Consider the following 13,676-nt stretch of genomic DNA (forward strand, 5'->3'; position numbering starts at 1 on the left):
ACATGTGGCTATTTCATACATCTACGTATTCATATTGTTGTTTTATGGCATAATGATCTACGTACGACCGATCAATTACCAAATTTATGTCCTGAGTTAACATAGAAGAAATAAAATTATGAAATTTATTTTTCGTCAGTATGGATGTTATGTAGTTATTGAAAATTTATAGAGTGTATATAATAAACAACAATAATATATAAAATATATTATTTAATATGAAACGCTTGTTATGATAATACAAATTTCTGTTTATATTATATTCGTTTAGTTATGTTTTAAAAAAGATCTATGATGATGTTAAAGATTTGTTGAACTGAATCGAATATAAGTACGGAGATCAATGTTGAAATCGGATATAAATAGATATAAATTTTCTAATTTGTAGAATGATATCGAGTGCTAGCAAGTTATTTAAAGCATATTATTAATTTTACGATCACTTTTACCGGTACGCTACCACGAAAGACCAGCGATTGAAAATCCCAGCATGATTCACGAACGGATTCGCGTTACTCACGAGTATTAACGAGGATTTGATAATGATAGGCGTCGTGAACCGATATGCGGGAGGATCCGGCCAGAAGGCGAGAAAGAGACATATGGACGATGCACCAAGAACGCGGAACGGGCACTGTCCTGAAGCTGACGCTGCACGATACGGGGCGTTTCATCGTTTCCACGCAACCGTGCCGATGCCAATTACCGGAACAATGATCGACCATGTCGCAATAGAATCGGTCGCACGGATTCAATTTTATATTTCAAATAATGTTCCACTGAGTTGAACACCATTTTCAAAAATGATTATTAATACAAAAATCATCATCAACTACAACCTTCCATTAAAAGAATTCACTCTATTCTACACCTAGACTTATGAATGCATTTCAAAACTATACAACAGGTAGGTAAGAAACTTCCTATTTTAGCAAGACAGCAGTTCAAGGATTCCAATAATATCAGAGGGGTGAACGTTCTGTTTCTGGTTGAACGCTGTCATCGTGCATGCGACACGATAAAACCGCACCACGCGAGATAGGAAGCATTTGACAAGCCACTCACGAAACTTACACTTGATCAGGATGACACCGTTATGCAGTTCCTCCATCTCGCGGAGGCGAGCGATCCACGTCGCGTTTCGTTCTCCAGGTTAAAAGCCACTGTTCGTTATTCGAATACCGAGCGTGGTTAGTCGTTCGTTTCGGTTTCGGCCAACGTGCTCGCCGATTGGAGTCGAAGAGACCAACATACGCGCACGCTCTTGGCGTTCAATCGACAGAGTTAAGGAACGACACTTTTCAAGCACAGGAAACACAATTCCGTAAAAATCACGGGGCACACGTGGTCACGCGGCCGGTCGCAGGCATAATTAATATCACAGCGTGTACCGATAAGAATGCGTTATGTCCGACAAAGAAACGCCACCAAAGCGAGTAAACATGGCCGCGCGCGCGCGCTTCTCTAGCTCTCCGTGGCCCGCAGACCCGTCACGCACTGAGGGAGGTTGCATGGAAACGAAGGGCACGGAGAAGAAGAGAGATGGAGAAAGAGCGAGATAGAGTGATCGAGACTGCGGCTGGTCGACTGAAAGAGAGATTTGCCGAGAGAGGGAGTAGAACAGAGGGTGCTGTAACTTGTGAACGAGAGAGAAAGTTAAGAACGGGCTTATGTGTGGAAACAAAATGGGAAAGACAGAGAAGTAGAATAAAAGAGTGGGCCATTCTATACGTTCTCAACGGAAGAAGGGAGAAAAAAGAGAAATGAAGGTACGATCGACATAGAGTAAGAGAAACAGAGATAGTCATAGTGTTTGGAGAATTTGTCAAAGCTGCCGCTACGCGGCGCCACCTCAAATGTCGGAATTTCGATCATGAGAATATATGCTGCTGAACAATCCGGGAAAAGCACGATTTTCTGGTCTAGGGTATCATTAAACAGAGAAGACGTGTAGCACCTGGACTTTGAGGGCTTTTGTTGCTGGAAAAATATGGTCGGTCCTATGCACTCAAAAACGAAAAGGGACTTTGATGAAAAATTCTTGGAAAAACTTTACCGTGCGAAAGAAGTGAAACACGTCGTATTTTAAGAGAAAAAATTTTTATTTACACTAGAAAATATTCGTTTGAAAGCTGTTATTATCGAATTGCTTATTTTTAAAGCACCGAACTTCTAATGCGATAATATATCAGTGTACCTTCCGCTACATTTATGCATACTGACATTATCGGATTTATCGATTTCTACATATTTTCACAAAACTAAACGCGTCAATTTCATGTTAAAAAGTTCGTTCAACTTATGTATGCAACTAGAAATTTTAGTTATGTAAGAAGCATTGTATTATACTTTTGAAACGATGTATGTAGTTTTAGTTTGTAACTGAAAATTAATTTATACATAAGAATACCCATTAATGAGTAAATACATGAAACAGCAAGGCAAACTGAATGGAGATATAAATTATTTGTAACTCAAAGATCAATGCAAGCAAGATGTTAACGTCGACACACACGCAGTTCTTATGTAAGTGAAATATGATGCATTTCGGAAGTCCAGGGGTTTATTGCATACGCAAAATATGTTTATATATGCACAAATACGCCAAAAAGTAAAACAACTCTTTTTCCTTTAGAGGAAAAGAGAATATATATTTTCGAAAAAAATCAAATAAACTGAAAAACCGTATCGCACTACGGAACGACTGCAGGAAGTCACCTAACAAGAATGAATTTCTGGCGAGGTGAGAATATGCTACATGATGTTGTTAAGGGGTAAGTAGCCAAGACTAGAAGTTAATTGTATTTATGAAAATTTCCTTGACAAGATTATCCAATAATATATATCAGATAAATGCAAACTGTTTTAATTTCTAGTTAAAATTAATCTTTTTCGACAAAAATAAATAAAAGCTTCTTATTTTACTCGAATGCCACTGAGGAAATTTGTATTATTCACAAAAAACCCCTATGAAAACACAAGAACTGTCAAATACATCTTGTTGACAAAAGCGCATCTCTGTCAGGGATCGAAGAAAGGATCGATATCGCTGGCTAAGAATGGTTTCTCGTCGATAACACAGTGAATCACGAGAGCAAAGCACACAGTTGGCCGAGCAACAGGAAAAAGAGCTGTTGTGCAGCTCTAATGGGAGATGGCGGCGCGGTTTGTTTTCCTTCCTTGGTTGGCGTACACTCAAAGAGCAGCCGGTTATGTGCCTTGTCCACGGACAAACTCGCGCATATTCTGTCTCAGAATCGCATACCCCACCAAAATCTATGTTTGCAGTTTCCACCACGGCGGTAGTGGCATGTGCTCCACGTACACTCCCCTCTTGCTCATTAGTGAAGACTGAAACCAGGTCTAGATTTTAGTACGCATCAGAATCTCCGGCTATGAGAAGTTTTCACACGTCCAATCGTATTTTCTGTAGATTTGTATCGAAAGGTCATCATGACGGAGGTTTCTCAGCACGCGAAATTTCGATGTGAGTTCTGGGTTCTACGATAAACACATTTGTGTCCGGTGTCATTCAATAAAAACCACGTGTATACTCGATTCTTTCTTTCATATTTGGTTATGACGTCTTTTATCTATGACGATACCAATTGTGCCTTGGACGCGAAACGAATGACACATCGCTTTATCAAGGGGTTCCTGTCTTTATATCTTTATTCGTCCCGTGTATATGTCTGCCACGAAGATCCGTTTCGCTATGTGAATGTATCGCAAGTGCGACACGCAATCGGATTTCTTTTGCGTCATCATCATTATGACGCTCTTCTGTATTGCTTCAAAACAACTTCCTACCTTTCTTAAGGCTTCAAATCTTAATATTCAAATTACATACTGCTCAATTTATTACCACTTTCACTGTTACTATCTTTTGTCTTGTTTTCGGCCAGATTTACAGTATATACCGCGTATCGTGGCTTCATGACGCATTGACTGCGTCTACCAAAGATTTACGCGCGTTGCAACTGCGCGCGCAGCCAATTTTCTCATTTGCCCATTACCATCCTTCCCTATAACTCTCCATCTTCGTTTCGATTCTACATCTTTTTTCATTTCCAAGTAAGTACTATGACAATGCGATTATCCCATAAACATAACATGATTTCACTGTTCATATAACTAAATTGTTCGTCTCGTTTTTATAATCACCCAATGGACTTATCTCGATGCACTCGAGCGATTCGAAGAAATGGAATGCGCAGTCGTGCGCGCCTGTCCACGTGTTCCCGCACTATTAAATCGTGCACGTTCGAATTGTTATTCCTCCCATTATCTTGTTCTTCTACCATACCGTTTCTTATTTTTCCTTCCACCATGTCAACCGGTCTGCGTCTCCCCCATTCTTCGAGACACAACATTCCTCCGCCGATATAATAAGCGTCTAATAGGAATCATTACCACGACCACAGTGATAATAATCGCGAGTCATGCAGGTAGTCACAGCGATTTTTCCCTCCCGTTTTGCGGATGTCCACAGGGACCGAGCACCTCACCTGCCGGTTTATTCAGCTCCGAAAGGAAAATGGAAAGCTCTTTACCGGACGCAAATATTCAGCCCAAGCTGGATGGGAGTAAGTATAATACGGACCATATACCCTAACTCATTTTCTGGTATCTTTTTTTCTGTGCTCAAGAACTTTGCCAAGAAAATTTCGAATATTTCCTTTATTATTAAAATTTCGTAGTCTACTGTTTTCTTTATTTTCTTAAAGAAAATTCGGAATATTTTTTTAAATTAAAATTGCTAGACTGGATTAAAATAACGTTTACTACCTTTTTGAAGAAAATTTGAAATATTTGTATTTTATAGAAGTTGTTGTCAAAAATTAAGTAAAATTCACTGTAAAACATTTAAGCTAGACAATATCAATTAAATTCATTGCACAATCTTAAGCAACCTCTTATTATCAACGAAAAATATTTTGTTAATATTTTATAAAATCACAAAATTATATATTTTACGCTAGTGTAAATATAATATCATACTTGCTTAGAGGAAACGGAATTTCTAATTGCTTTCAAATCACAATACAACGAATATATCACACTGATTATCACTTTTTTCATTAATAAATATTAGAAAATTTTACTAAGAACTCGACGTACTAAAAACAAGCGCGAGGCTCACAGAACACCGGCGGAATTAAAGAAACGTTGAAACGCGTCTTCTGCGCGCACATATAAAAATACCGACAAAAAGAGTCTCGTTTGCATCATTTATCAACCGCGACATTCCCGCGTCGGTCGACCTCGAGTGTGAAGATATGGGACGAATAATTTTTCACAAGTCGAAATGTAATCGCAATTGTCATATTTTACCATTCATCACATTTTTATTTATTTTCTTCATTCTTTACCAAAATTTAAATGAAAACACTGAGGCAATTACATTTTGAGGGAAGTGATTGAAACTGGTGAAATCGAAAAAGAGTGACTTTGCCAGAAACAAATCGTATGTACTAAAATAGCACGGAATACAGAAATATCAAGACGTGAATCACTATTATTAACGACTATGACGAAAATTGGAGGAAAAATGTTAGTCGAACTTAATCGGTGTATTATAAGTTGTCTGGGGGATTTGTTCGATGTTTAGCTTTCATTTAGTGTTAGGTAATATTGTGAAGAAATCTATGAAAATATTTTGATGTAGCATCTTCAAAAATAATTTTTCATATATTTTTGAACAAAATAAATAAATAACATTTTTTATCTCGATTCATTGTTATATCGTATCATATACATATATGTATAGTTAATGTTAGACGTACAGATTTACTCTATTTTAGAAAATATATATATCTTGCTCTATCATGTTTTTTAATAAGTTAAATTATCAGTGAAATAAATACGTGTAACTAAAAAATGTTAAAATGACAACTTGCTGAAATACATTACTATTACCTGACAGGATTAACCGACTTGTTTGATACAACTATTTAGAGCACTAAAATATATTAGATATATCACATTATAATTAAAGAAAGCATTATACTAACACTCTAAACGCAACGTGTGACAATAACGGAAACGAAAATTGACAGCAATACATGCACTCCATCCCATGTACCATCTTGGCCACTATATCACGCGTTCTTCTTGAACCGTTTCGTTATCAGTTAAAACGCGTACGCTTATTGATAAAAGCAAAACAATAGGCCGATTTTATTCCGTATTGTGAATAGTATCCTCACTGTTCGTTTCTCGGAATGCGAATCGCGAAAATACATAACACAAAAAGCTGAGGCTGAACGCGTTTCATTGTCGTCCATTATCTAAAATCATCTCTTACTATATTTATCTTTTTTTACTTTCGTCAATTCTTTAGGTATATTTTGCAACAGATGAGAGAAGAATTTCCTACTATAATGGCTAACGTACATTACAAAGTGCTGAAGAAGAAATGGTCGAACCTGTTGCAGCAGTACAAAGTGAGACAAGACAGACACGCCTTTTATTGCCCTAACGATTAACCACGATCGCTCGTTGATCCCCGTGCATGAGTTAGTTTGCTTTACCCTCGTTTGTGTTCATTTCAGCGTGAAGCATAATAAACCCGTTTTCCTTACCGCGAAATAAGCGCCACGACGCGGAGAAACCACCAATCACGATGATACCGCGTTAAACCGTCGACAATTCGTAAATTCGACACGATACTTTTCTCACTTCTATTTTATTCAGTATCATCGTCATTTACTTTAAATTGATGTCTTTGTCGATGACACTAGATATCACCTGCAACTGTTCTTTTTAAATATGAGACGACGATTTTCACTCATAACGTGTGAAAATGGGAAGAACAAGTATTGTGTAATAGCATTATAAGTATGTAAAACAGATTATAAAACTGGTTATATAAGCATGTTTCTAAACCTTGTGCAGAATTGTCGATTCGAGGTTTTTAAGAATAATGTCTTAGCATAGTAGTTACTTTCTAATTCTATCTCCAAATCTTTTCTCAGATTTCACGTTATAAATCCTAAATTGTGCTTTCTATAAAATTTACTTCAATACCTTAGTTCTAAACTGATATTTCTTAGATGTCACGCGAATCAGTAACCCCAAGAATGCAACTGACCTTAAACAGCCTCTAACCTAACTCCAGTAAACACCAGTGTTTTGCATATCATCTAAAGGAAGTCTTTGTTAGCTAAAAACAATATTTTCACTTTGTATAAGCTATCGAAAGATTCCTTACGATCTATAAACAAGAAAAAACACACGAAGATCGCTAAATACGAATTGTGGCACGATTGTCCGTTTAGTCCTCGATTTTTGTTAAATATTATGTATCAGCAATTTGTTAAAGGAACTGAAGAATCCGGTTCACGGAGACAGAAACAATGTGGATGACGTTTCATGGCCGTTTTACAATGCGATCGATGAGGTTCTTGGATACGATCGAGGATCTACGCCGATCGGCGATGAGTACATCGATCCCCACGAATTCCTTTGCGTCTCCGTGACACCGGAAGAGCCCACCTCGTCCGTGGACGCACTTCCTGCGCAATCTAATCCGGAAATCGATCGTCGAATCAACGATTCGTTTCCGGAACGGAGGTTAAGGGCGCTTAGTGCCAATTGCACGATTGAGATCCAGAAAGTACGACCTTCCGGTGTTAACAGGTATAACAGTTATTGTGAAAAACAGTTTCTTTTAGCAGGTGTCAAATTGTAACTTTAAAATAGATATATGGTTGGACATAATTGAATATTAATTGATAAGGTAAATAATATTTATAAACAAAAGTCGCCACGTAGCTTTAGTGAGATATATGGTAACTAAAATTATCAAGGTCACTTATTAAAATATGATAAGTATGTATATCTAACGAATCGCGTCGTGCAAAACAGATTAATAAGATAGATATTCGCATATGAAGCATGTAAGAGTCTATTGTTAGAGACATTGTTTTACAATTTTATAATATAGTATTTCATAATACAGTACTGCATTCTTACTACTGATTATGATTTAGAAGCATATTTGATCAGTTTTCAAGGCAAATTGAGTTCTAAAAAAAGATGTCTGTACTGCTTTGAGTACAAATGAGATAGGGATAATTGATATGAAATATTCAAGATCTAAACTGGTAGAGATAATTACGGCCAGCTACGTACATTATCTTAATTAATTATTACTAGGAAATTTCAATCGGTTTTCAGACAGATGAACAAAAATTTTGCAAAGAGGAAACGAAATACGCGGAATGTCGCGGTTGCGATGCCACGGCTACCACGTGCCACAGAACTAACGATTGAGAAAGTGACGTCAGAGACGGACTGCAGCAAGGATTTATCCAGACTACGTGGAAGAGACGCCGCGTCGACTCAAGAAGACAAAGAGAGGTTAGAGCGTAACGAGGATCAAGGGATGCCGAGAAAGTCACGAAAAAGCCGTATGGCAGCACCGTATTATGATGATCGCGATTCACGAACCGATCGCCGTATAGAGCAGATCTTTGAATATATCAAACGACGAGACGAAGAGAATAGATCTATCATGGTACGAGTGATGCACGCGGTAGAGAGTATTGCTAACAAGCTATGACACTGCTGTAGATATAGAAGGAGAGGGGATGAAACCGTATCTGACTACTTTCTAGAAATTATGCAATCGGTTGATTAATGATACGATAAGATTATATGGACGACGCTTTTATACCACTCTTTACGTATTCCTTTTATTGAAGATAATGCAGATGTATTAAATATCTTTGAGATAAATGTATGAATGAAAATATGAAAATGTTTTTGACTTGTTTTGTATATGTTTAATTAAATGCAAGAGAGGTTAGGTGTGTAAATTATCGGATTTTTGAGAATAAACGTGGAACAGTAATGAAAGAGATTTTCTTTCAGAAATATTACGGGGCTGTTACTGCTGGGCGTAAAGTTCAATCGCATACTAAATTAGACTTAAGTTTATATAGAAATTTAAATTTTAAATGCGGAGTTCGAGTTTGTTAATAAATGATATTTTCAAAGATAATTTATCTTGAACTGAGTTCGTTCGCTTTCTTTAAAATTAATAAACCATATACAGATTTTTATTAAAAAATATTAATTAAAAAATAAATTGCACAGTTTTATAAAACAATCCTAATATAAGTAAATCAATTCTAAATTAATAAATAATCGCACACGTAAAGAATATTGTAATTGTAAAATATATGAATTACTTTTATCGTAACCACAATTCAATTCACTATATTAAAACGGAAAAGAAAAAAGGAAAATTGGCAAACCAAGAAAAAAAGGACGATATCGGTCGATCGTAGAGTGAATTGGAGAGAAGCGCGGATGTATCAAGGGTTAGAGATCGATTACGATATGAATATTACACGCTGTCGAAACGAATACCTATAAAGTATCGGGGATAACAGCAGCGAGCCTCGTCTGGCGCCTTTCTCTTCGTTCTTAACGCGTTTCGCCTTCTTTCGATGGCTTTTCGCATACCTTCCTTCCCGCCAAAAGATTTCGTATCCCTTTCAGTAACACAACTGCTATTGCTATTGCAGAACGGATAGATTGTTGCACTTAAGGAAGCTTGTTTCTTCAACCAATAATCTCATACATTTTGCCGCAGGAGTGTTCGAGCATAACCGAGGTAAAATGTCTCCCATTCACAATGAAACCTCGAATCTGATGTATCATCTCATTTTAATTATCCTAATTCCATCCTATTTTTTATAAACTTCAATTCATGATTTTATTTGATACTAAATGAAAGAAGATAAAAAGTTACATTTGTTTTTTAATTGTCATATTATGTCTTCTTTAAATTCAATTAATGAATAATCTTCTACCCAGTTATATCACTCTTTTTAAAATAGCCTGTATATTGACAAAAAGAAAATCGATTGTTCGATAACGAAATTTCAAATGAAATAACTTTAGTATTAGAAATAATTTTAATTTTTATTTAGTTTTACCTCTGCAGATGTACTACTCTTTCTGAAACACTCTGTATATATAGACAAAGGGAAGTCGATAATAAATTGCTGTAGAGAAAATTATTCGAATTACAGTCCTCCGACCAAAACGAATAGCGTACCTTTACTATTCTGGAGTTCGTCGACTTCACCTTGAAATTCCGAGAAAACTCGTAACATCCGTTGGTCATTACAAAGCTGGTATTGTTTCAAACGGGACAAGTGTCGTCGAGGTTCTGTCTAGAGATTAGGGTAGGCCTGAGCCGTTCGAGAAACGCCACGGGATCCCGGAAACCATATGGTCGAGTGCCTTGAGAGACTGCTCTTTTCTGAACATCTGCCCCGTATGCACACGATTCTTTGTTTACAATCTCTGTCGGCTATCGATGGAACCTTCTGTCGTATAATATACGACTCACTACCATGATTTTACACTCATTCTAGTAGGTGACAAAAAGGTTTGTAGACACTTAAAAATAACGTGGACAAATTTTGGAAATGTTGTAAAATAAAATGCATAATATGAATAACGTAAGTACAAACAAACTAAAGATGCTACTATTATAATTTCTATAAAATATATGTTTCTGACATGTCTGGTAATAAATATATCAGCGACTTCAACAGTGACACTCCCGGCTTAAGTCACGCAAAAATGACAGTAGATGTTACGAAACACCTAATTTCAACATCTTTAATGCATATAATAATATCATTATTATTAATGCACATTATATTATCTAATACATATAAAACCTACCATCATACCAACCATCAAAAAATCTCAATAATATAAAATGCATATATAAAAAATAATGTTTTCTAACTTTCTGTATATACAACGCATCAATCCCTTTCTAAGAAATAAATAATATATGAGAGCAAAAGTGTACTAACTTTAATATTTAATAAACTCGATAATCCCTGTCGCTGTCTGAGACAAATAGGAACACAGAATATTCAGTGCAGCAATACAATATGCAATATTTATAAATTATAATAACCTATTAATTGGTTCTTAATAGATTAATGCTAATACAGTTTAGCAGAATAAATTGACGCTATAAACTCTCATTTACAAAAAAAAACATAGATTTCCATTTTTGCTGTCGAGTGTCAAATGTATCATGTAAAAATACATATAACCAAATCGAGAACCGTTCAGAAATCTGAGCGCAACGTCCGAGCAAAACCCTCGTTCGAACGAGATAAAAAGAGATGGAAACGGAGATGATGCAAAGCAGAGAAGAAAGATCACAGCGGGAAGAATGTGCGAGAAAGAAAGACAGAAAAGAATGAGTTGGGCGTGCACGTGGTCTCGCATCTGCTTCTCCACCGAGTGACCCCGCGGCTGACCCGTTCCAAGTACCAATAATTAACTCGGTTCGTGCGCCAAATGCACACGAGCGCACACGGGGCCAAACGCTTGCGTCATAGCCCGGGAGAGGGCAGCGTTCCCATGAAAGAAAGGCCTGCGCATACTTGTGCAGTTATGCGCGACAAAGGGCCATGAAACGAACGCACAAAAGGTGCTCGATGGGCCTCCGAACACGGCCAGACGTGTTCGCCGAGGGAATCGATCAAGATTGCGGTTAGGTTTTGCGGTGTATTCCATTCGGCAATGTATGCCGTTCGAAATAATTAGCTCTGCTCGCCCTCGGAGAGAGTTGCTTTATTACTTTTCCAGACATTTGTTATCTGGAGTAATTCTAATTTATTGGATCTGATTAATATGCTTTTACCAATTATTCTGTTATTTTAGCTATTAGTATTAAAGATGTATATTGCACATTGAGATAGTAGAAGATCTGTGCTTGAGGTTACTATACCTATACTATACCTATTATTGTATATATTGGCAATTGAATAATAATAATTTTTAAGATTTATTATACACATAGTGGGTAAATAGTTCCACTAATTAATCATGGATCAAGATCTTATGTGATAAAGTATGGAAAAAGATATATTTCTGAGAAATTCAGAACATCTCTCGCCTCCAGACTTACAACTCTCTCGCCTGAAGTGCGAGTGAGATACAGATATCTGATATATTTGTTTATCTTATATTTATGTCTAACAGCATTTATAGGCTGCGATACTAAATTTCTAATTTTAAAAATGTAGTAGAGGTATGTAGATATGTGTTGAAGTTAAGTTTAAATGAAATCATAGGTTGTAATAATTCTAAATATTTCACATTGGTCACATAGAAACGAATGTGCTGAAGTCCTTGCATACTTTTCGAAGCACTTGTACGAAGGAGCGGCACTTCTGGAGATTTCTCTCTCTGCACACCTCTATTTCTTGCTCCCACTGGCTTCGTATTCGCAGCACGATAGTCGAGAGTCGCGCAACGAGAATTTTTAATACAGCCACAGCCGCGAGTATAATTAATTCCCAGCCATGAGCAGTTCGTGACCGAAGCTTGACCACAGCTTACACTTTCGTTACAGCAGAGATTTATTACAGCTAAGGTAACCAACGGAAAAAAGCTGAATCGAATGCGCTATGAATTATCGTTTGCTTTTTTCATCTTTTATTATTGTTTTTTCTGAGTATTTCTCTGTAATATAAATTTTTGCAAAACGTGATTTCATTAAAAATATTTATTCTTTACTTGCTATTAATTGTAAATAAATTCTTTACTTGCTTTCTGTATTCGATAATGCTAGACTTCGCGAGGTACTACCCTGTATATACGTTATAATGAATATATTAACTCAGTAAATACACACTAGCTAATCATGTATGCATGTACTAAGTGCAAAAAGTAAATGAATATACTTCCTAGGAATAGTAAGTATTTTTATACTCAGTCAATATTATTGCAAAAATCTCATATATGTAAATATATGTAGTGTAATATATTGAGTAGTTGGTACATATCTACATTTACTGAATTTTGTGCTTTGACTATAACACTATTTCATATATATATATATCTGCTTATATTAGTAAGTGTTGTATATGTAGAGGATACATGCAGTTTGTAATAATATTTCAGAATATTTTTATGATAGCGATTAAATAACGTAGAGTTCCCTATAACCTGAATTGCACAATATAAATGCGGACCAGCAAATAGTACGAATGACTCACCAGTCTTGTTGCTATTGTTCCCGAAAGAATGCAGTTTCTTCCAGCCTTTCCAACCCTTTTTCCAGATCATAGCCGCTTTCGTTTTACGCTGTCCGCCCGCTAATTCCGGAGTGCTAGTCTTGCCCATTCCCCTCCTCAACGATCCCAGCCCCGACCTGAACAAACAACAATCAACATTCTTAGACCCCTTTCTTCTTCCTTAGTTTTTTTCTTTTTTAGGTTCATGGTTTTAGGATTACTTAGAATTAGAATTGTACGAGGTGTGTACAAAGAGTTCATGGACCCATTTTTTATTAATGGTGGCAATGTTTTTCATACACTTCTTGAGTGCAAGATAATAGAGAAACTTCTTTCTGTGTAGTTGATTCATGGTCATTTCCTTTTTAATACAGGTAAAGTACGTATAAAATATTATAAGATATACACTTTATGACATGTAATTGAATAAAATTTATTTACAATTCTCTAGGAGGAATTAGTTGCAAGTAAATATCAATAAAATGATCTACATAAAAATTGCTATGCATTAAATCCTTTCTCTAGTCTAGAATACTTTGTAATATCCCAATGAACTACAGAAACAATTAAAAATACCTGAAACAGTTTATCTTCAACATGATTGTA

At 36.2% G+C, this 13,676-nt stretch overlaps 2 protein-coding genes across 8 annotated transcripts in view; one reads left to right on the plus strand and one right to left on the minus strand.

Moving 5' to 3' along the window:
• LOC122569419 (rho guanine nucleotide exchange factor 10) overlaps window positions 1-13,676 on the minus strand; it is a 46,397-nt gene that overhangs the window by 23,179 nt on the left and 9,542 nt on the right. For 4 of the 6 annotated variants that reach the window (XM_043730422.1, XM_043730421.1, XM_043730423.1 and 1 more), the window contains exon 5: window positions 13,053-13,207. In XM_043730422.1, the coding sequence (XP_043586357.1) occupies window positions 13,053-13,207 (155 nt within the window). Of the gene's footprint in view, window positions 1-520; window positions 741-1,074; window positions 1,459-13,052; window positions 13,208-13,676 lie in introns of those variants that run through there. The other 2 variants (XM_043730427.1, XM_043730425.1) reach the window with 2 other exon arrangements.
• Window positions 2,992-9,007, plus strand: LOC122569433. 2 transcript variants are annotated; one of them, XM_043730502.1, is made up of 5 exons: window positions 3,007-3,487; window positions 4,493-4,586; window positions 6,344-6,446; window positions 7,325-7,641; window positions 8,182-9,007. In XM_043730502.1, exons 1-5 carry the CDS (start codon window positions 3,454-3,456, stop codon window positions 8,564-8,566), a joined length of 933 nt encoding a protein of 310 aa, XP_043586437.1. In that variant the 5' UTR covers window positions 3,007-3,453; the 3' UTR covers window positions 8,567-9,007. The 2 variants fall into 2 exon arrangements, with proteins under 2 accessions (XP_043586438.1, XP_043586437.1); XM_043730503.1 differs by lacking the exon at window positions 4,493-4,586 and having other exon boundaries at window positions 2,992-3,487.

The sequence above is a fragment of the Bombus pyrosoma genome, linkage group LG7 (assembly GCF_014825855.1).
Source record: "Bombus pyrosoma isolate SC7728 linkage group LG7, ASM1482585v1, whole genome shotgun sequence".
NCBI lineage: Eukaryota > Metazoa > Arthropoda > Insecta > Hymenoptera > Apidae > Bombus > Bombus pyrosoma.